Source organism: Dipteris shenzhenensis, chromosome 1, assembly GCF_047967505.1.
Source record: "Dipteris shenzhenensis isolate YYH24624 ecotype China chromosome 1, Dip_SZ_1.0, whole genome shotgun sequence".
In the NCBI taxonomy this organism is placed as follows: domain Eukaryota; kingdom Viridiplantae; phylum Streptophyta; class Polypodiopsida; order Gleicheniales; family Dipteridaceae; genus Dipteris; species Dipteris shenzhenensis.
In genome coordinates, this window is record NC_141596.1 from 68,320,880 (window position 1) to 68,342,488 (window position 21,609).

A 21,609-nucleotide genomic window follows, 5' to 3' on the forward strand; every position below is an offset into this window, starting at 1 on the left:
ATCTAGGAAAAAATAACAAAAACTTAGCATTGCCCCGAATTGAAAGCAAAATACCTTAGCAGGGCCTTTGTTGTGTGTGCACGCGCGTGACACTCGCTCCCTTGCAACAACAAGAATAGCGTAACTAAGAACGTGTGTGTGATTTAAAAGAGTGTGGCAAGGGGAGGCACACACGACACAAATGGAGTGAGCGAGTGCCACAAGGACGAGGGGAGGCCACGTCCACAGGCCCGGGGCCTCTCTTTCATTCATTCTTTTGCTTCTTCACCCTCGGAGCCTCACATCATCTCGCCATCCTTTGGCCTTCCTTGCTCGCATCGCCTCTGCCTCATCCAGCCCAGCTTGGAGACCCCCTACCCACTTCCTCGAGGAGGCTGCCTCCCAGGTTGAAGAGTGCGTTTCTCCGGTGAGTAAGCCCTGTCGCCGTCATTTCTGCTGTCCATCGAGCCGTGTGTGGCAACCTTTGAGCCTTTTTCCACTGACGGCTGTGAATCAATAAGACCGCAAAGATCCGTCATCAGCGTCACGCCCTTTTGGTTGCGATCGTGTGCGGAGGGTTCCGTCCCTCTGCTTGAGGCGCCGAGTAGACAAGTAGCAGGCATTGTGGCGTGATTATGAAGGTATCTCCCCGCATTTTGGTCAAGCATACGTGGGCAGAAATCGTATGCAAAGGAAGAATTTTCAGGCCTGAGAACCGCATTGCCATTTGGCTGGATTGAGCCCCTGCGAGCCTTCATCCCGTAAATTCGTGAAAATGTGGATAAGGTTGATTATCTTTATGGCTCAGATAAAGCGTGGATAGGACATTAGTTTTTGATAGAGCACGTTCATACAACGCTGCGCAGGCTGCTTTCGCTTTGCCGTTTCATCTTCTAGCTACTTTGAGCTCACAATTTACTGCACTGCAATACTGCAACTTAACGATATTGCGATTGCTCCTTGTGAATCGACAAACGACCCTAGAACTGACTTGTAATTGCATGTCAAAGCAATCGATAACTGGAATCAGCGCTGCAGTTCGTAAGACAAGAAGCAATATAACCTCAAACGACGGATTGACTAAGGTTCTACCTGCAGCTGCAAGGGGGGACCTCACCTTTATTTGAAGAGCGAGAAGCTTGCACAAGTCGGGGCGAGTGAATTTCCGCAGGATCATGCCTTTGTCTCTTGCAAATGGTGTCTATGCTGCGAATGTTCCTGCTCTTTTGACGCACACGGGTTGTCATCATCGGCCAGAGAGAACTCTTCCGGGTCTGCGGTTTGGACTTCGCGACAAGCTTGTACTAGGAAAATGTACTCTGCTCTTTTGTGCACCAAACAGTCCACGGCGGCACGGTATTGGAGGGAACATTCGCAGGAGAAGGTTGAGAACTGTAGGAAAGCCTGAAAGGATTTCTATTTTGGCCAAAGCTAGCGACAAGGAGGATTCGCAGATGTTGGTGCTTGACAAAGAACCAGATGAAGGGATCTTCAAATCAATGGGTCGCAAGAATATCGAAATCATTGGGAAGGATGGACTGGTGGACTTAGACACAGAACTGGGTTTGTTAAGAGAGAAGCGAAACGGGCCTCGTAAGAACAGGAAGAAGGCGAAAGAAAGTAAAACAAAGCTAGGAGAACTACAGGCACCTACTGCACAGGAGGTGGAGTCAGATAAGGGAGCCAACACAGATACTAGAGAAGTTCAACTGAGGTCAGAAGGGGATGCTGCAAATCTAGCGCAATCGGAGGCAATGATAGCAAATGGAGCATCTGATGCAGCTCTACTAAGAGAAAACGAATTGAATGGCAGGTCCGAAGAAGAGCATGTTTCTGTGGATGACGATAAAAGAAATTCACTTGCTTCGCGGCACTCACTGGGATTGCCATTTCGAGAGCAATGGCCAATTTCCCTTTCAGAGCTCTCGGGAGGGGGTCAGCTAGTTGCTGACCTCACAACTGCCTGGGATGGCTTAGCAGGAAGGCTCGCCCCCCTTTCTACATCGGTCAAGCACACACAGCATTTGTTTGCAGCCTTGAAACTAGCACTCTCAGCAATTCAACGAGCTTCTGACGATGGCCGGCCTATGCTGTCTCGCTCCTTGTCAGTGGCTTACACCCTTGCCGACCTTCAGGTAACCAAGCGGAGTATATTTTCAGCATCTCTCTCTCTCTGTCGTGATCTAAAAGGGTGATTTCCACTGAGCCTTAAAGCGTCCTAATTGGTCAAGTTTAGGACAGTTTTCTATTGAATTACAAGAAGTCTTTGCATAAGACTGGTCTCACCCATTGTCCTAAATTGTCATATCTCTCTCTTGAATTCCCCAAGACTCAGCTTCTTTCCGATAAGCAGAGTCTAAACTGAGACCATATTTCGTTTATGACTCTGACAATCTATGAAAGAAAATCTCTCTCTTGTAAAGAAGTCATAGAATAGATCCCATACCAGGGTCTTAGAAACATCTAACCTTTAGGACTGCCATGGCTTATTGGAAAGCTACCCTATCAGTTAGTGTAATGAAGGCATCTATAATGGACTTATTTGAAAGCTACCCACCCTATCAGTTAATGTGATGAAGGCATGTATATAATGCGGATATAACCTGCCTTCTTTTGCGCTTCCACAATTTGTGAAAACGTTCGTTCAACAGATATGGCTTATGCAATTTCAAGTTATCTCATTATTCAGCTGTAATTTCTGTGATCGAAAGATATGATATTTTCAAAACCTTAAGAATTGCTCTTACATATACTTGTCATGATAATTGATTCTCTGGAATTTTAAGTTAGTTTGTAATTCATACAATAGAAACTTTCATTGCCTAATGAAAAGGGAACGATAGGTCTCAACCTTCAAAATCACTTCTGCATGTGCTTGCAGTATGGTTTGAACTCTTATCATGTATCGCGATATCCTAGAACTCTACTAAAGTAAATTGTAATTCGTACAGCATAAACATTTATTACCTGATGCCAAGTTCTGAGTCCTACCTTCGCAAATCTCTCATAAAAGAGTGAATGCTCACTGTATTCAAAAGTCGTCCCATTGTTCATGATTCACCTGACATCCTTTGTTTATGGTCAGACATAGTACATATAAAATCTTAAAGAAAACTCCAGACACAGGTATCAGCAATTTGCAAGGTTGGGACCCAATCTTGCAAACATCATTCGTCTCTTATCTTTCAGTTTTTTTCCAAGTGGCGGTCATCTGTTCAACTATATCGAAAGATCTTACGCGGGTGCAGAAACCCCAACTGCTAAAACTTCTCAAGTTCTGGACTTTAGAACTGGTACGATTGGATATATTATAATCTTACAAAGGTGTGTACTACTTTGTAATATAAATGTTCACCGAAAAAAAGAAACTGTGTGTATACCGAAAAAAACTATAAAAAAGAACAGTTTTGTTTTGGGGGGCAAAGATATGTTGCATACATTTGCCTGGGCGGTCATACTAGTATCATTAGAATCACTCTCTAGATTTGTTTGGAATAGGTGTATATTCTGGTGCCAGGTATTAGAAGTGAGAGTGGTATTCAAAAAATAAGGAAAGTGACTATATTTGGATGGGAATAACATTGTTGAGGAGTTCGAAGGTTTGTTTATTTTGTGGGTGACTATCTTCCAGTGGGTGGGTATCACGTGTAACACAAGCATGCAGGCTTGGTTTTCTTTCTGCATAGTCAAAGGTTTTTCAATCTTCTGGGTGGCTGTATTTAGGTTGATGTGCTTTTACTGAGTTGACGAAGAGCTATTAATTTAAAGTATGTACGATGATAGCTTCCATTTCAGAGGCTCTGCAAATAACTCTGCCAGTTAACTTTTATACATTTATTTGTGTAACCAATGGACTCCCTAATACAAGTTTCTAAAGTTTCAGATGGATGTGGGAGTTATGGCTGCTGGTCTTCTCCACACTGTGGTAGAAAAAAGTTTCCTGGGCATCAAGACAGTTGAGCAACAACTTGGTAGTGATGTCAGTCGACTTCTGCACGATTGCATGCGGTTCAGACGCACCCTTGATCGGATGGACATTCTTGATGACGAAAGTGCTAGAGCAGTTAGGCAATTTTGCTTGTCATATCATGATATCCGTGCGATAACTATAGAGTTTTCAGCTCGTCTGCATGAGATGAGGCATGTGCAAGATTTTCCCAGGTATCAGCAACATCTTTTGGCCTTGGAGGCATTGCAGATTCATGCCCCTCTTGCTCATGCAATCGGATCAGAACATGTCTCATCAGAGCTTGAGGACCTAGCCTTTGAAGTCATTCTTCCAGATTCATACGAGTTCTTAGACAACTGGCTTAGAAGTCAATGGCAGGATGGAAACATTGTACTGAAAGAGTGCAAGCAGCGTTTGTCTAATGCTCTTGAGCATGATACAAAGCTCCAATCTATGACCGAGGGCTTCACAATCTCTGGCCGATTGAAAAGTAGATTCAGCATAATGAAAAAGCTGTTGAAAGATGGCCGCAAACCAGAGGAAGTTTATGATATTGCTGGCTTACGAGTTGTGGTGACTCCAAAAAGTAGCCTCGATTCTTCCAAGGTGAGGGGACATGAGGCTTGCTACAGGGTACTTGAAATTGCCAGATCCATCTGGAGGGAAGTTCCGGGAAGGCTAAAGGACTACATTGCAAAGCCTAAGTCCAATGGGTATGAGAGTCTGCATATGGCTCTCTACCTAACTAGCTCAGAATTGAAGCAACCAACCATGGAACTGCAATGTCGAACTTCAACTATGGATTCTATGGCTAATGGTGGTGACGCTTCACATTCATTGTACAAAGGGGGACTTACAGATCCAGGACAGGTGGGGATACTACCTGTTTATTAATTTATCCTTCTCTTATCTACCTTCATAAATCTGAGAAAGGTGCAGAAGTGATGTGTATACAACCTTCGTGCAACTAGTGTTTGGAGCATCTCCAATCCTGGCTTCCCTAATTATATTATATGTATGCTTGGTCTATGTTTGGACCTGCAGGTACAACAGTTGAAGAAATTGATGATAGCTGCCGCTGAACGTGCAGCTTTATCCCTTAAGGAGTGGGCCTTGCTTCCCAACGGTCTCACTGACAATGACCAGGTTTTCATGCTATTTGACAAGAATAGGGATGGCGAAATAAGCATTTCTGAGTTTCAACAAGTGCTGGGTGAGCTAGGAGCGGACAGGAATGAGGCGCAGGTATTAATGCAACTAGTAGACACTAACAAGGATGGCTCTGTCAGTGCAGATGAGTTTGCAGAATTCAAGAAACAGGTATATGGTACAGTTTTGCAGTTAAGGCTTTACTTTCATGCTTGCCACTTCAGCGTAACTCTAGGTTTGGTTGATTTTAACAAATTATTGGTTATGGCAGGTCCGTCTCTTACGAGGATTTGAAGGATTTGATAAGCAGTTTAGCAGTAAATTGGGCTGGAAACTGAGAGTGTCAGACGTTGGTAGTGCTAGTTCTGAACATAAACTTTATGGTTCGGATCAGCCAATACACAGTAAGGAACACGGTCAAAATGAAAGTATGGATAGTATTTCAGTGAAGGGACATGCATTGGCGCTGAACTCTCCTGTGGAGTCAGCCCATGAAGGGGACATTCATAAGGTTACTGCTTCAAATTTGGTAAATATTCCAGCTAGGAAGACTTCTCCTGAATCAAAGGCCACAGGGTCAGGTGAGGATGGGTTGCAGAGTCTCCCACAATGGCCTGATCCCTCTGCATTCCAGTCATTGTATGAAAGTCAGAAAACAAAGAGTCCATCGTCAAACCAAAGACATTCCATCAAAACAGAGGATTCAATTAATAATATTCCAAGCTTTGATTCATTATTGACATTGAATGAAGTGGAAGCAATTAGAATGGAAAGGGTAGAGAATTCTGCAAAGAGCAGTACCAGTGCTAGCGAGCTTCACGAAAGGAGCATTCAATTGCCTACTATTCGAACAAAATCTTTGAGTATATCAAGACCAATCTATACACCTAATGTTCAATATGTATCGAGAGAGGAAGCTGCTCTAAAAGGGGAATCAACAAGCAGCTTAGTGTCTTCATCAGGTGGGCAGAGAGTTGGTGATGGGTATAAGCTAGCTAGCGAGGACTCGGATATTTATTTAAAAAGGGAAGGCAGAAAGGCCTTGAACTTGAAAGAGGGACTCAAGACGTTGCGCCACCTTATTGCCACAAGAAATATTGAAAATGCATATGACCTTGCACAGCAGGTTGTCTTATGAGAAAGTTGTATTGTCTTTTGAGTTTCTGCAATGGTCTCTTATCCTTTCTGGCTAAATTTATTCCTTCTGAATTTGTAAATCTGTCTTGCTCTGATGCTTTGTTTCCATTTTTCTGTGCTTTTCTGCAGCTATACGAGGAATACCCTGGTGATACGAATGTGCTGGTCGAGTATGCTTATGTTCAAAGACAACGCGGTAGGCACATAGCAGCTTTACCAGGATTAGGTTGAAAATGGAACCAAGGATTGGACAGTGATATTTGACACAACTGCAAGCCACTTAGCAATAGAGATAGGAATATGGTTTTTACATGTGAGAAGTCTATGATGTTTTTGCATAGCCAGTGGCTTTTGTAAGGTTGAAAACATTGCTGCCCTACAACAAGGGATGTGGTCAGGTTGCTGTTCTTTTCCAATCCTGGCTGAGCCTATGAGGAGGTGAGGCTGCTCTTGCTTAATAGTTTGTTGTTTGGAGAGCTGATGGTCAAATCACATGACTTTGGTATGATGCCTCTCTCCCCGATTCTGCCAGGTTGGCTTGTCAAAGTCATTTGTAGACCAGTTGGTCAATGTCAAAATCAATGACTTTCCAAAAAGTCAACCTTGACTTTCTTAGAGATTTGCTTGGAGTTTTACTTTTGCACAATGCTAGACCTATTATTCTAGCATGATATCAGCGCTAGGGAGGTGAAAAGCCTTGGTTAGCAAGACCAGATAAAGCCGGCATTAGTATTTGATGTCAACAAAACAAGACTTGTGATCAGTCAGTCAGGTCTGACAAGAGTGAATCAGTGTGCTTTGTGGTTCGTATTTCCCTTAGTGCAACAATGGTGTCCTTCAACAACTATACATGTGGATGTGGATGACTTTTAACATGCTTTTATTGAAAGTGTTTGCCAATCCCATTGAAGCCCGTGGTGCTTGTTTGAGATGGTAAAGTGCCTTCGTTCGTTAGCACACTAGATCTTGTATCCATATTCTTTTGATTGTATCATCTAGACTCTCTTTCTGCTCATATTCTGTTAATTGTATCATCTACACTCTCTTTCCCCTCACACGTTAATGATGTAGTCGCCCCTTATAGTAAACAGCCAATGCAGCTACAATCATGTTTGTCTATTCAGCAGGAGAAGATGTCATGTTACATTGAACACTTATTTCTCAAAGCCTCTTGCAACTAGCCTAGCTGTGTACTGTTGATGCTGCCATTCGACTTGTTTTAATCTTGTAGATCCATTTGCATACTATGAGTTCCTTGTGGCAACTCCATGAGATTTCGCGTACCATTTTTCATGATCTCATTGTACTTCCTTGGATAGCATTGTCCTTTCTTTTTGCCTAGAAGCCACTTTGAAGTTTGTAGTCTCACAATGACAAGAGTTTTGGGTGCTGAGAGAAAAGTTGAGAAAACACTGCTGCCTGCTCTGCCTCCTCCCTGCTAGCCTGTCCCTCCTCTTCCTGCCTTTCTTCCCCTCCCGCTCCCCTCTCCTGCTCATCCCCTTTCCTTCTTTCCCCCTCCCGCTTTGGGCTGGTCTTCTTCCTACACTGCCCCCCGCTTTCTCACAAGGGGCCCTTCCCCCCTTCCAATCTGTCTACCCAGGGCCTTGCTGCCAAGCCCTTTGAGGGTTTTCTGGCAGCTGTCAGCCCCCCTATTTTCACCTGTTTTAGGGTGTTTGCTTCCAATTTTTGTGATTCTGCCATGCCTGCTCAATGTGCAAACAGTTTCCGCAATCCAGCGATGCCTAAGAAAAACGCTTTACTTTATTATTATTGTTTGGGCCTACCTCTCCCCTCCCTTCCTTTTCCCTTTTCCCTCCTCTTTCTTTTGCTAGTGCTAGGCTGTGGTTTTGTTTGACAAAGGGTAGGTATTCAGGAGGTGACCTTTCGATCGAGCCAAGAGGGGATCACATGGCAACACTAGATCTCCCTCTTCCCAGAGGACAAACAACAGGTACAAAAAGCCATTCTCTCTCTTCAGAATCAAGTAGTGGTGGGACACATTGTTGGCCTCACCCCCATGTGACGACAAGTTCAAGATAGGATCCAAGAGGTCACCATCTACGGGAGGGGGGTTTTCTACTCCGTCTTAGCTCCTTGGATACCACTTGGGGCCATGTGGATTCCTTGGACCTCGTTTGGTTTTCTTCATCCCTTGGTAGACATCCCTTCTCTCGCCCCCAGGGTCCCATAGAGTATCAACAAGAGCGTAGGACACACCCCCACCTAGCGGAGAGACATAGCTGCCCCCCTTCTTGGGTTGCCCCTTCGGAGGGGATTTGGAGTAGAGTGGGGGGTAAGAAAGTTGGCAAGCACGCAACAAATTACCGAAGGAGATGGTACTGCAGGCGAGGGTGGAACCTTATCCAAAGGCCTCTCTGCAAAGAGGGGGGCGACCGAAGGTGCCTCATTGCAAGCGACCAATTTCTCTAGGGAGGGAGGAGCTCTTCAATCCTCCACCAGAGGTAGTGCCTCGAGAGATTGAGTAGGTTTTGACCATTTCAGGGCCAATGCCAAAGATCACTCCCTCCACTGTTTACCCTCGTAGTCATTGCCCCCAACACAGTCCTAGCCTCCACTGCCCCCCCCTTCGCCACTGTCGACTCCTCTCCTCTCCCATTATTGCTAATACTTTCTCTCTTCCCTCTTCGCTAGTAAACCTGCCATGACAAGGAAAATGATTATTTTGTTAATTAATAGACATTATAACATTATTATATTATGCGCCAAATCGATGGTGTAGGGTATGTTTGTATTTTATGATGGACACCAGTTGAGATTGTTATGGCGTTGAATCATCTGAGTAGATTGAGCTTGTTAACTGAAGCCATTGTTTCAAATGGCACCAAATTTGGACTTTTAACACTTATTTTATCAATGAAGTAAAAGAGTCATATGTTAGGCACATTAGAGTGCACTTTTATAAGGTCCAAGACCTCAAGGGGGGAACTTTAGTAATTTAATTGGGCTAAGCATATCCCAATTGAGTAAACGGGTTTCCCCTCGATGATGAGCCTGGCACTTAGGGGTCTGAGATTAAGAGGGATGTATGCTAGGTCAGCGGACTCATAGTGCTGGGCATAGTGGTAGAGTGGCCGAGTGAGGTGCTTTGGGGTTTGGAGTTAGGTTTGTAGGCCCTCTTGCTCCAAAGGGGGGCAGCTTTATGGATGACACAGATTGACACAACAATTCACGACTTGTGGTGGGAGGGTTTGAGCAATACATGGACCCCCCCACCATTGGTCTGGATAGTTCTCGAGGGCATGGGTACCTCTTAGGATTCAGTTCCTTCTGCAGTCCCGTGGGTGTTACCATTGTCGCGAATACTACAAAGTGGGACAAGGAGGCCTCTTGTAGGTTGAGATAGAGAGGGATCGCAAGATGAGGCAGTTTTAGATAGGCTACAGTGGCAGTGGACTAGGCCGGTGAGGCGGGATCCAGACTATTGACCCAAACATAGTGTTATCATGTAGGGAGGGAGCACATTGGCGCCTTTGGATTTGGGAGGGTTGGGCCCCTTAGGGATGTCCAGTGCGACTTGGGTGAGTGGTTTTGGCCTGCTAGAGTAGTGCACTTAGACAGGGGCGAGGAGGTGCCCGTTTTCTCATACATGACTTGCATCAGCGGATGCATTCAGCTAGATGTAGCAGCCTAGACCGTATCAAGGGAGGGCGATTGGGTTGAGCAGGATGTTCCCCATGAGGTTTTTTCACGTCTTTCAACCAGCCAGAGACCATGAAAGATATCAGTTTTCTTTTGGATGGTGGCAGATGGAGGCTTGCCCATTGGCCCTTGGTTGTAGCAGATGCGGGGATGGCAGGTGTCTTTGCTGTACAGGCGGAGGTACAGGCGGAGTGTTATAGATGATCCCTCTCTGCCTTTGGGGCTGTCCAGCCGTGCAGAGGATATGGGCAACAGCTTTTAGAATTGTGGTCGGCACACAACAGATGCAGCAGAACTTCACATGGGGGATGATGGCATGGATCGCATTGATCTAGCTCTCTAGCATACAGGATTCAGAGCCATCATATCTCCATGATTGAGGCATATGACAGATCGCCTCCCTCCGGAGTATGCCCTCCGACATTGCTAGAGGATAATGAATGGGAAATGGTTTCGAGCATCACTGCTTGGAACACCTGCGTCACCTGTTGCAATCAAGTGATAATAGGTCATTAGGTCTCCCCGGTGGCTACCCTTGTCATTTGGCATGACATCATATTCACCTTGATCGTTATCTGGGAGCGCGATACTCCAGGTTTAGAGCGACCACCGAAAGGTGAGAGTGTTTCTACAAGGCTTGGTGTGCATGCATTTTTCACATCATTATTGCGAGAGGTATTCGCTAGATGTATAGATCACAGCCTTGGTTGTTAGCCCCTGTTACATGGACTCCCTAGGTAGTGAGCTGGGTTCTGTGGAAACAGGCTGGTTTCTTTGTGATAACTAGTTTTTATTTTCTTTTCCATGATCAGCACCTTCTGGTTTTGCTGATTTGTATGGGTATTTTCAATCTTTAATAGAAGCTCTTCTTTGGAAAACAATTTTTTTGGAGTAAATGGGATGGTATGAAGAGGCATGAGCCCTTCATATCTCATTGTGTGTCTTCCTGTTTGCAGTCACTCACCTTACCCACATCCACTTGGTACACATGTTGCATGTGCCGTGTGCTTGAGCAATAATCAACATAATACAGTCCAGGGCGCTCTTTCCCATTGGAGGGCCATATCCTCATTCCCATTGGAGGGCCATATTCTATGTCGCTTTCTCCATCCCTACACTCTTGCGTGCTGCATACATAAGAAAAGCCTTCTCCTTTAGTGCTAGCCTTTGTCATGATTGAGTCTGCCCTTCACCTCCGGAGTGTCGATAGGAACTTAGTACAAAGACTTTGTATAAATGGATGTTCAAGTATGTGTGGGTGTGTGGATTTGTATGTGTGAGAGCATATTTTATACTATGGTCTACACCCACTGTTGGGCGCTGAAGACGTCAGTGGGGATGTCATAGTAGCTAGTCCCTGCTATGCATGATGGAGTTTATGGTTTTCAACCTTAAGAGTGACTATCATGAGATTGAAACTGCATTATGTTGTGTTTTTAGAGGATGAGTTTGGGAATGTTCTTGGATTCATCTAGGCATATACTTTTGCATTTCACTTGGTATTCAAAGCACTTTCTGAGCAAGCAAGGAGCAAGGACGTAGCACGGCAAGGGTCCAAATAGGGTGTGCGGGTTAGAATAGCGTGTGAACAGAGGCGATAGATGGACAACGTGGATCTAAGGTGTCGATAGACAACGTGGAACAGTGGTGCCAGAATAAGGTGCGATAGAAATGAGCAGATAGCAGCATGGCGCACAATAAGCAACGTTTGAAGAGCTGATTCAATAGCCAAGAGCAGGTTCTATGTGGAGATGCTAAAGCAAAGTGAAATTTGTTAAGGCGGCAAGACAATGTTGTGGACATTAGAGTGATTGAAGGGTGACAAGAGTGGAAATCCGGCCCAGCTAGGAAGGCCCTGAAGTATTCAGTTTTGTGGAGCAGGGTTTTTTGGTTTTCGACGGTGAATGGGTATCCTAACGGGGTGATTCCCCCTTGTGTAAATGTGCCATTAAATTGTCATAGGACCCCCTCGTTCTCCCTAACAAAAGTCGGATCAAGACAAGGTATCAAGACAAGATTTTAAGGGGTGATCTGCCCATCATATATCCCCTATAACAACATCGAGATCTCTGATTCACTCAAACTAAGAAATTTAAACTCAGTGCTCTAGTTTACAGCCAAAGACAGGGGAAAAAGGGTTATTTCAGCTTGTTTTTGACATAAACGAAGCGGGAGACAGATAAGTACCACTAACCTACAATATTTTAGTTTTTCTGTGAAATAAATTTCTGTTTGGAGATTACAACAAGTCAAATTCTTGTTATCAGTAAAGAGAAAGAATAGAAGGGGAAGGGATGCATAATAATGAACTTGTCCCATTTCCTCCCTTGCCTCAACGAAAGAGAGGAAAAACACCATCACCTCCTCTTGAAGAGGATCCATCTGGTGGAACTTATACACCTTAACTACGATAATGCCCGAATAGAGCTACCCCCCTCTTTCCAACAAGAATCTTAGGATAGAGAGTTTTCTTTTGGAAATGAGAGGAGAGATGAGTGCATCCAAGACCAAGGTGAAGAGTTTACACCTTTAGCTCAAAACTGTACACACATGGGTTATAATCCATCAAATGCAAAGAGAAGTGAGGAAGGGTCTCCCATTGATAAGCTGGTTTCTCAACTTAATAATATAATTGAGGAGTCCCTAATGACAAAGCTAGGAACAATGAGAGTTCTAAATTTTGGGGAGGAAGAGCTGAGTACTTTTCAAAAAAGAATCAAGTTTCAACCACGAAAGAGAATTGAATTCCTTAAATATGATGGAGCAAGGGAGACTGATAAGATCCTTAATTGGATCCGTCATTTCAAGCTGTACTTTGTCCATCAAGGCAAGAACGATCAAGAGAAGTTTGCTCTTGCTACATTGCAGTTAGAAAAGGATGCTGTAATGTGGTGGTCATTGTTACAAATAGGCAAAGAGCTTATCCTTGAATGGGCTAAGTTTGTGGAACGCTGAAAGTCACTTTCATGCCACCAAGGCATGAATAGAACTTGACATTCCGTTTGGAGAGGTTAAGGCAATTTGACAATGAGAGTATTGCTGAATTTACAGCCAAGTTCTTGAAAAGAAAAGAAAAGATTGATAAAGGAACACAAATGTTTTGAATGCAAGAGACATAATGCTAGGGCATATATGGCATAATTGTCTAGATCCTTTTAATGGTGTGATCTCTTAGTGATCTGTCATACGAGATAATGCATCACTATCAATGTACCGTGGATCCTGATTTGCATTATTGCATTTGTCGTGTTACTACTGCGGCAACATATACTCCAGCCTTCTAGTAGCACGAAGTAGGCACTGCCAGCACACTATTTTGGCTAAAATTGCCAATTCAATCAAAGGGGAAGCTAATGCATCCAAGCAGGAGGGTGAGGGTCCTCATCCTAGAAATCTACCGCGACTATTGAATCAATAGTGAATGCTATCCTTTTAGCCAACACCTTGGGAACTTATGACCTTTCCAAGGTGTAAGGGTTTATGGATAGAGAATAGTTGTATTATGGATAGAGAATAGTTGTATTCCTTGTAGAGATTGGATAGAGAACGAAAGAATTCTTCTCTATGTAGAGCTCCTTATATGATGAATAGGATAGACATGGAGAAGGTAGAAAAATAGAGTGATGATGTGGATAGAGAACGAAAGAATTCTTCTCTATGTAGAGCTCCTTATACGATGAATAGGATAGAAATGGAGGAGGTAGAAAAATAGAGTGATGATGTATATTAGAAAGGCCTAATTTGATCAAGTAGTTCTCCATTTGGAGCAGCGATATTATTGGTCAAAAATAAGGAAGGATCTTATCGCATGTGTATATATTATCGGCTTTAAATAAACTTGGGGACGTAAGGGTCACCTTGTTAGGGAGATGGAGTTCCTAAGGAAGTATCAATTGTTCCTAAATACAAAGAAGTGTGAGTTCTTCAAGAGTGTCTGCAAAGGGAATTCGAGTTGATGCCAAAATGGTCAAGGCCATAATTGAATGGCCAATGTCCAAAAAACATGAGTTGAGATACTAGATATACTTCTACCAAGAAAGCCCTATTTGAAATCATTTATGGTTTGTCTTTTAATACTTTTTGGGTGATTTTTTTTTTGGTTTTTGCTGCTAACTGGTTGAGGATATATTACAGGTTTTTGAGCAGCTAAAAGAACATGTCAAGAAGGCCTAGGTTCGCAAATCCAAGGCAGCCAATAAGAAGATGATTTCAACAGCATTGTATCCGGAAGAGGGATTTCAAGCATACGAGTTGAGATTACCAGTTAAGTGGTGCATCAAGAATGTCTTTCATGTGAGCAAATTGAAGAGATACCGTGGTGGTACTTCTACATTTTTGGACATTTACCGAAAAAACAGTGCTAATTATATTACTTCGAGAGCAAGATACAAAAGGTCAGCTTGTAGCTGACGGGCTGCGTTCACAAATCGGACACAGCCCAAAAAGGTACAAAATAAATCACTATCTCACGGAGGGATAAGGCGAGTGTGAATGAACAGCCAATGGGGTGGTGAGTAGCACCACCGAAGGCCCTGCGAAGTCTGCTCGAAGAAGAGGCCCTGTGTGTCCCAAGCCCGGAGGAAGCGTCTCCGCTTCTCCTGGCCGGCCCGGGAATCTCCCTGAATCTGGTCCCACTGGCCTCTGAGTGTATGAATAATCTCACTCCAGATATCTGTCATGATCTGGGCAGTCAATAAGGAGGTGCCACCGAGGATCTGCGCGCAACGCGAGGTCCAAATGTGCCATCCTGCGATGCTGCTAATAATCTCCCAGACTGGCTGCCTCTCCTGAACTCCTGTATCAGCCTCTGCTAGGTGCTGCGGGATACCCTCGAGCGGCCCCCACGTCCCCTGTGTGATAAGGAAAGTGGGGTCCTGCTGGCAAGCCTCGAATAAGTGATGAAAACCAGGTGCTGTGCTGCACCAACAGAATGCGCCCCCAAGTGATCAGACCTAGCTCCGGTGCTGCGCGAGTAAGAATCCCGAAAGTCCACCTCCACACTTCCTGGGCGCGAGTGCAGCTCCACAGGCAGTGTTTAGGTGACTCCTCGTCCTCGTGGCAGATCTGACAGCATCCGTCCTGGCCTATCTTCCGCAACCAGCTCCCCACTGGAAGACCTTTGTGGGCAAGAAGCCACAGGAAGTAGGAGATCTTCCGCGGCCGCCAGCACTCCCACAAGGCCTTCCAGAAGGCCTGCAAAAAGAACCTGGAAATACCCTGTGCATACCAATTGGGCCGCTGGGTGACATTTTTGGACATTTAGCACGAAGAGAAACCCGAACTTGAAGATGGGTCTAAGTTCTTATTCCAGAACTGGTTGTGTACCATCAAGAGGAGAGTACTTGTGGAAAAAATAGATATATGTATCTGTGAAGAGTAAAAAACCAACTAGCCAGTGATGCACAATGGATGTAAAAAGAGTTCTTGTTAGATTTTCCTTAGATACTTGCAGAATATAAAGAGGCGATGCAAATGCAAAAGTAAAAAGAGAAAGGTTATGCAAGAGAAAGAGGCGAGATATATTTCAAAAGATGCAAGAGATAGTTGAAAAGAGGACTTCTGCACATCCAATCAAGAGGGAGTGTCATGACAAGAAAGATGTTTATTTTGTTAATGAATAGACATTAGAATATTATCACATTATGCACAATTCGAGGGTGTGACATATGCTTGTAGTTATGATGGGCACCGATCGAGTTTGTTATGGCCTGTCAAATCGAAGCCATGGCATCAGATGGCACCAATTTGGACATCTAACACTTATTTTATGACTGAAATGAAAAGAGTCATGCATCAGGAACTTAGGTGGGTGTAGACACACTAGAGTACACTTTTAGAAGGTCCAAGGCCTTAAGGGCCAAGTGTATCCCAATTGAGTAAATGGGGTTGTACAAAGAGGTGTGAGCCTCTTCATGTCTTGTTGTGTGTCTTCTTGTTCACATTTACTGACCTCACCCACATCCACCTGGTACGTAGTAGGATGTGTTGTGTGCTTGAGCAATAGTCAACATAATATTGATTCTGGGTACTCTTCCCATTGGAAGACCATATCTTGCATCACTTTCCGTATCTCTACACTCTTTTCTACTACACAACATAAGAAAAATGAACAACATTTTGAAGGATTCATGATGGAGAGAGTGCTTTGCATTTCAAGATCAACCTGCTTCTCCACCCTTTCCTCCCTGGAATCAATGGGACCACAGAGTGGTGAGATTGCTTGGGTATGGAGTCGGCTTTCCTAGTATCTTGAGGAGAGGTTGAACACTCTTGCCCACCTGAGAGGGTTTGGCAGCAAAATGCAAGAGATTGAGGATGCCATTCCATAGGCATGGCGTGAGAGGCTTGACCGGGCCATAGATGCCACAGACCCTCCGCACTAGTTTATGTAGTTTTCTAGGACAGGAGCTGCTCTCAAAGTCTTCTACCTACTTGATTTTCTTTAGTGTGGACTTGAGTGGATTACTTAAGATGGAGTCAGACTGGGGGGACATAGACCCGAGGGATGAAGGGTCTTAGACACTTTAGAGTGGTAGAGAATCAGAGTGGTTGGAATTGGATCATCGATCCCAAAGCGTTTCATTATAGTTTGGAGGACACTGATGACATCAGTGGGGATGTCATAGTAGCTAGTCCTTGCTATGCGTGATAGAGTTTATGGTTTTCAACCTTATGAGTGACTATCATCAGATTGAAATTGCACTATGTTGTAGAGGACGAGTTTAGGAATGTTCCTGGATACATGTAGGTTTATGCTTCTGCAGTATTAGTGGACATGCAAATTTCGCCTTGTGAAGTTTTCGTCCATGTTGCGGCCTGTTGGTATTGCGATAATTCTTTCTATCTTATATGGTGCGTTTCCCTATTAGCTAGATTTAGATGCTGATTGGGAGAGACTAAAATGAATCGTTTAGACTTTACAAGTAGTTGTAGCTTGAATGAAGAGATTTTGGACTACTTTTTGATTAGCCTTCTCCTTTAGTGCTACCCTTCGTCATGGCTGAGCCTGCCCTTCACCTCGGAGTGCCCACAGAAACTCAGTACGAAGACTTTGTATAAATGTATGCTCAAGTATGTGTGTGTGGATTTGTATGTGTGAGAGCATGTTTTTATACTATGGTCTACACCCGTTGTTGGGTGCTGATGACGTCAGTGGGGATGCCATAATAGCTAGTCCCTGCTATGCGTGATGGAGTTTTTGGTTTTCAACATTATGAGTGACTATCATTAGATTGAAATTGCATGCTGTGTTTCTAGAGGATGAGTTTAGGAATGTTTCTGGATTCATCTAGGTACATGCCTCTGGTTATGGTAGGATAGACCTTGGTGCGAGGTGCAATGGGACACGAGAGTGGATATGGCCATCTAGGGTAGGGCACTTGGAGTAGGTGCCTTTCTTTTCCTACAACACCCGAATTGGTAGAGTTGTAGAGGATCAAAGCGGTTGATCATTTGGGATGGACTTGGACCATTGACGCTTTTTGATTAGCCTTCTCCTTTAGTGCTAGCCTTCATCATGGTTGAGTTTGCCCTTCACCTCCGGAGTGCCGACAGAGACTCAGTACGAAGACTTTGTATAAATGGATGCTCAAGTATGTGTGGGTGTGTGAATCTGTATGTGTGAGAGCATACTTTTATACTATGGTCTACCCCCACTATTGGGTGCTGATGACGTCAGTGGGGATGTCATAGTAGCTAGTCCCTGCTATGCGTGATGGAGTTTATGATTTTCAATCTTATGAGTGACTATGGTGAGATTGAAACTGCACTATGTTGTGTTTTTAGAGGATGAGTTTGGGAATGTTCCTGGATTCATTTAGGTACATGCTTCTGCCATATTAGCGGAAAAATTTCACCTCGTGAAGTTTTCGTCCAAGTTGCGGCCTGCTGGTATTGCGATAATTCTTTCTATCTTAAATGGTGCGTTGCCCTATCAGCTAGATTTAGATTCAGATGCTCGTTTGGGAGAGACTAAAATGAAATCATTTAGATTTCACAAGCAGTTGTAGCTTGAATGAAGAGATTTGGACTACTTTTTAATTAGCCTTCTCCTTTAGTGCTAGCCTTCGTCATGGATGAGTCTGCCCTTCACCTCCGGAGTGCCGATAGAAACTCAGTACAAAGACTTTGTATAAATGGATGCTCAAGTATGTGTGGGTGTGTGGATCTGTATGTGTGAGAGCATACTTTTATACTATGGTGACTGGTTTACCCCCACTGTTGGGTGCTGATGACGTCAGTGGGGATGTCATAGTGCTATGCGTGATGGAGTTTATGGTTTTCAATCTTATGAGTAACTATCGTGAGATTGAAACTGCACTATGTTGTGTTTTTAGAGGATGAGTTTGGGAATGCTCTTGGATTCATTTAGGTATATTGGACCATTGACCCCAAACCTTTTTAGTATTGTTGGATCCCTCTAGGTGGTGCCTTTGGTTATGGGAGGGAAGACCCTTGTGCGAGGTGTAGTGGGGTCTAGGAAAGTGGTTCTAGCCAACTAGGGCCAACTAGGGTAGTGGAGGTGCCCTTCTTGTCCTATACTAGCCGCATTGGTAGATTGCTTCATCTAGCTGTGGTGGCATGGACACTCTCATGGGAGTGGCATCGGCTAGAGAAACATGTGCTACATGAGGTCCTAATCAAGTTTTGGGCCACCTTTCGATGAGCTTCTGCTCGAGGAAAATCTCCTATTTCTTTTGGATGGTAGGTCATGAAGGGCCACTACTAAGACCGTGGATGAAGTAGATGGGGCCTATCATAGCTGTGACGCCAGGGACCCTAGACCATGTATGAAGTAGATGAGAGTAGATGGGGCCTATCATAGCTATGACGCCAAGGACCCTAGACCATAGCTCGCTACTTGTGGGGTATGCATGGGCTCAGAGGATTTGGTGATGTGCCCGTTGGGACTTCAATTTGGGACAGAGTAACCTATGTCCAATCTGGTATTGAGTATCCAAATCAAGGAGCCGATTAACTGACGATATCTACTTGCATCCACTAGATCATTGGGGTCATATTTGGTCAATTTGGTACTGGGGTCCATGGGTAATGAAATGGCACGACATTCTGTCATATAAAAACCCTCCAGAAGCTCTTCAGTATAATGTTTTTGTGACAGAAAATATGATTCCGGCCCCTGTGAAATCTCCAAACCCCGAAAGAAGTGTAGGAGACCGAGATCAGTCATCTCAAAGGCCTGGGAAAGCTCGAGCCGCTTTGTTCTCGGAAATATGAGTAGCATGACTCCCTGTAATGAATAGACTATCAACAAACATGATGATAAGGGAAAGAAGACCCTTTTGATAGAAGATGTACACATTGGGATCAGCCCGTGACCTGCGAAAACGCTTCTGTGAAAAAAAAACTCATCAATTTTTTGATTCCAGGCTCAAGGAGCTTGCTTAAGCCCATATAAGGCTTTCCGTAATGTGTAGACCATGCCTTCTGCCTTGAAAAACCCAGGCGATTGCTCCACATACATCTCTTTCTTTAAATCACCATTGAGAAATGCAGATTTAACATCCATTTGGTAAATCGTCCGCTACTGATGAGCAATTGCTAACACTGTCCGAAGAGTGGCCATCCTATCAGTAGGAGTAAACGTGTCATCACAATCAATCCCCAGTCGCTGTGAGTATCCCTTTGCCACAAGTCGGGCTTTGTGCTTATCCACTGTACCATCTGACGCATACTTGGTCTTGTAGACCCAATAGACACCAATGAATGAATGGCGCTTGGGGCGCGGTACTAACTCCCAGGTCCCATTTTCGCTCAATAGAATCCAACTCCAGTTCCATGGCCTTCTTCTAGTGTGTCTGACAGAGTGCTTCTCGAACATTTGAAGGCTCCTTGTCTTTGAGGATGCAGGACATCAAGGAAGAATTGACCTAGAGTGGAACTACCTTCAGAACCTTTTCCTTATCCTGGTGGGATGTATGAGGTCCGTCCTCCTCTCGAAGCCATGAAGAAGGGATGTCAGTGACACCTATGTTACGAAGGGTTTCAATCAACCAATGGGGTACTTTTTGAGAGCTTGACGCGAAACTTTCTCCTGTTGCCTGGGGAGGTGGGGAATCATCTGGATCACTGTCGGAGTCACTCTTGGGTGGAGGTTCAGGTACAGCTGCCGAGGCTAGGGGCAGTGCAAGAACATAATCATCACTACTGTTATCTCTGGGATAAGAGGCGGGTCGACATCAACCATCAAAAAAGGAATTTGCTCATCAAAGATGACATCCCTGCTGAGGATAATTTCCCTCTTGGAAGGGTCATACAACCAATACCCTTTAAATTGGTGGAGGACGACATTGGGAGATGGTGGCAAGCATCATAGCCTGGAATACGTAGGAGTATAGTAAGCAGCCACCCACGTCAACATATGCCATGATATCATCTACATCTAACAGTTCCACATGGGACCTATAGAGTTGCCAATAATTTGCATAAATTCTAGGCACGAAGGGATCTAGAAAGACTGCGGAAAGGTAGTAGTGTTTCTACAAGGCATGGCCTACATGCATTCTTATTCTCATAGATTGAGGAATCTACTGGGAGGCTGTCGGGAGAACTCCGCCTCCCACCAAGGGTCCCTGCCACAAATCACAAAGATAAACTATTCCCACGTGCTCCTCTTAATCGTAGGCTTTTTTGAAAAAAAGACTCCGCCTTGCTTGTCCTCCTCAAACTCTAGGTTGTTTAAGTCACCTCCAACAATCCATGAGGCCAGGCTCTTAATCAGCCGCCTCCAAAACACAGGGTGCTAGTATCTACAAGTAGGGGCATACACATTTAGGATGCCGATCTTAGAGTCACCCTACTGTAAACCCATCCATATTGTCCACCATGTGACAAGTCCATCGCGATATATACATCTGCAGCCACCGCGTGCGAGACAGAAATGCAAACCCCTTAGTCTTGCATACTACGAGGGACCAGGCTTCAGGGTCTCTCCCTGGGAGGAGATGATGCCGACATCTGATATCTGCCGCTGAAAACATATGCTCCTGAATCAAAAGAAAGTGCACGTCCTACCACAACCATTTATAACTTCTGGCGAAGTATCAAATGCTATGGCTGCTGCCGCGTGTGTTTGTGAAGCTTGTGCACGTTGCAACTCACCAATTTCCAACTCATGGGGAGGAGGCATAACGAGATTTACGCCATCTTCAAGGCCCATTGCATCATGAAGGAGAATTCTACCCCAAGTGTGGTAGTGCATTGTTGGAGTGTCTAGTACATAGCCTGTTTTAGCTGCACCTCTGGCCCCAAATGAAGCACACCCATTGCAATGTCTGAGTCTTGCCTAGCTGAGGTGAAGCCGATCTGAAAGGTAGCTGTGTCACCACAAAGATCCTTCCTCTGGGAGCCCAGCCACTCCTCAATCCTGCAAAACAATTGCTGTCTCATCATAAAATCAAATAGCAGTGGGTTCTATTGCTCCTCTCCCACAGTGGCAAAGTGAAGCCCCAGAAAACCAACTACTTCCAGGGCTGCAAAATCAACACAGTCATCTCCTAAGCGAGAGGATAATCATCCTCTAGGTAGTTCCATGGTCCAAGCCTCAAGAAAACCCATGGCAAGGGTTGCCCTATTTGGGGCTTCGAACCTGAAGCTAGGTGAATAGCCACCAAACCTTGGCTGCTTCGAGGAGGCTAAATCCTACAAAGAGGGAGGGGGGCTGGGCTAGGCTGTGAATGAGAGGAGGCAGCTGCAGCTTGGGGAGAGGGGGGAGA

The 21,609-nt window shown here is 44.6% G+C and overlaps 1 protein-coding gene across 5 annotated transcripts in view; it reads left to right on the top strand.

Annotated features, from left to right (window-relative positions):
• The first annotated feature begins 285 nt into the window (after positions 1 to 285).
• The window catches only part of CRSH (Ca2+-activated RelA/spot-like protein), a 55,089-nt gene continuing 33,765 nt past the window's right edge, over positions 286 to 21,609 (top strand). Inside the window, exons 1-7 of one of the 5 annotated variants that reach the window (XM_087377628.1) lie at positions 286 to 406; positions 501 to 620; positions 964 to 2,114; positions 3,863 to 4,798; positions 4,973 to 5,248; positions 5,349 to 6,203; positions 6,344 to 6,410. In XM_087377628.1, coding sequence (XP_087233754.1) covers positions 1,155 to 2,114; positions 3,863 to 4,798; positions 4,973 to 5,248; positions 5,349 to 6,203; positions 6,344 to 6,410 — 3,094 coding nt within the window. In that variant the 5' untranslated portion in view covers positions 286 to 406; positions 501 to 620; positions 964 to 1,154. The other 4 variants (XM_087377650.1, XM_087377655.1, XM_087377637.1 and 1 more) reach the window with 4 other exon arrangements.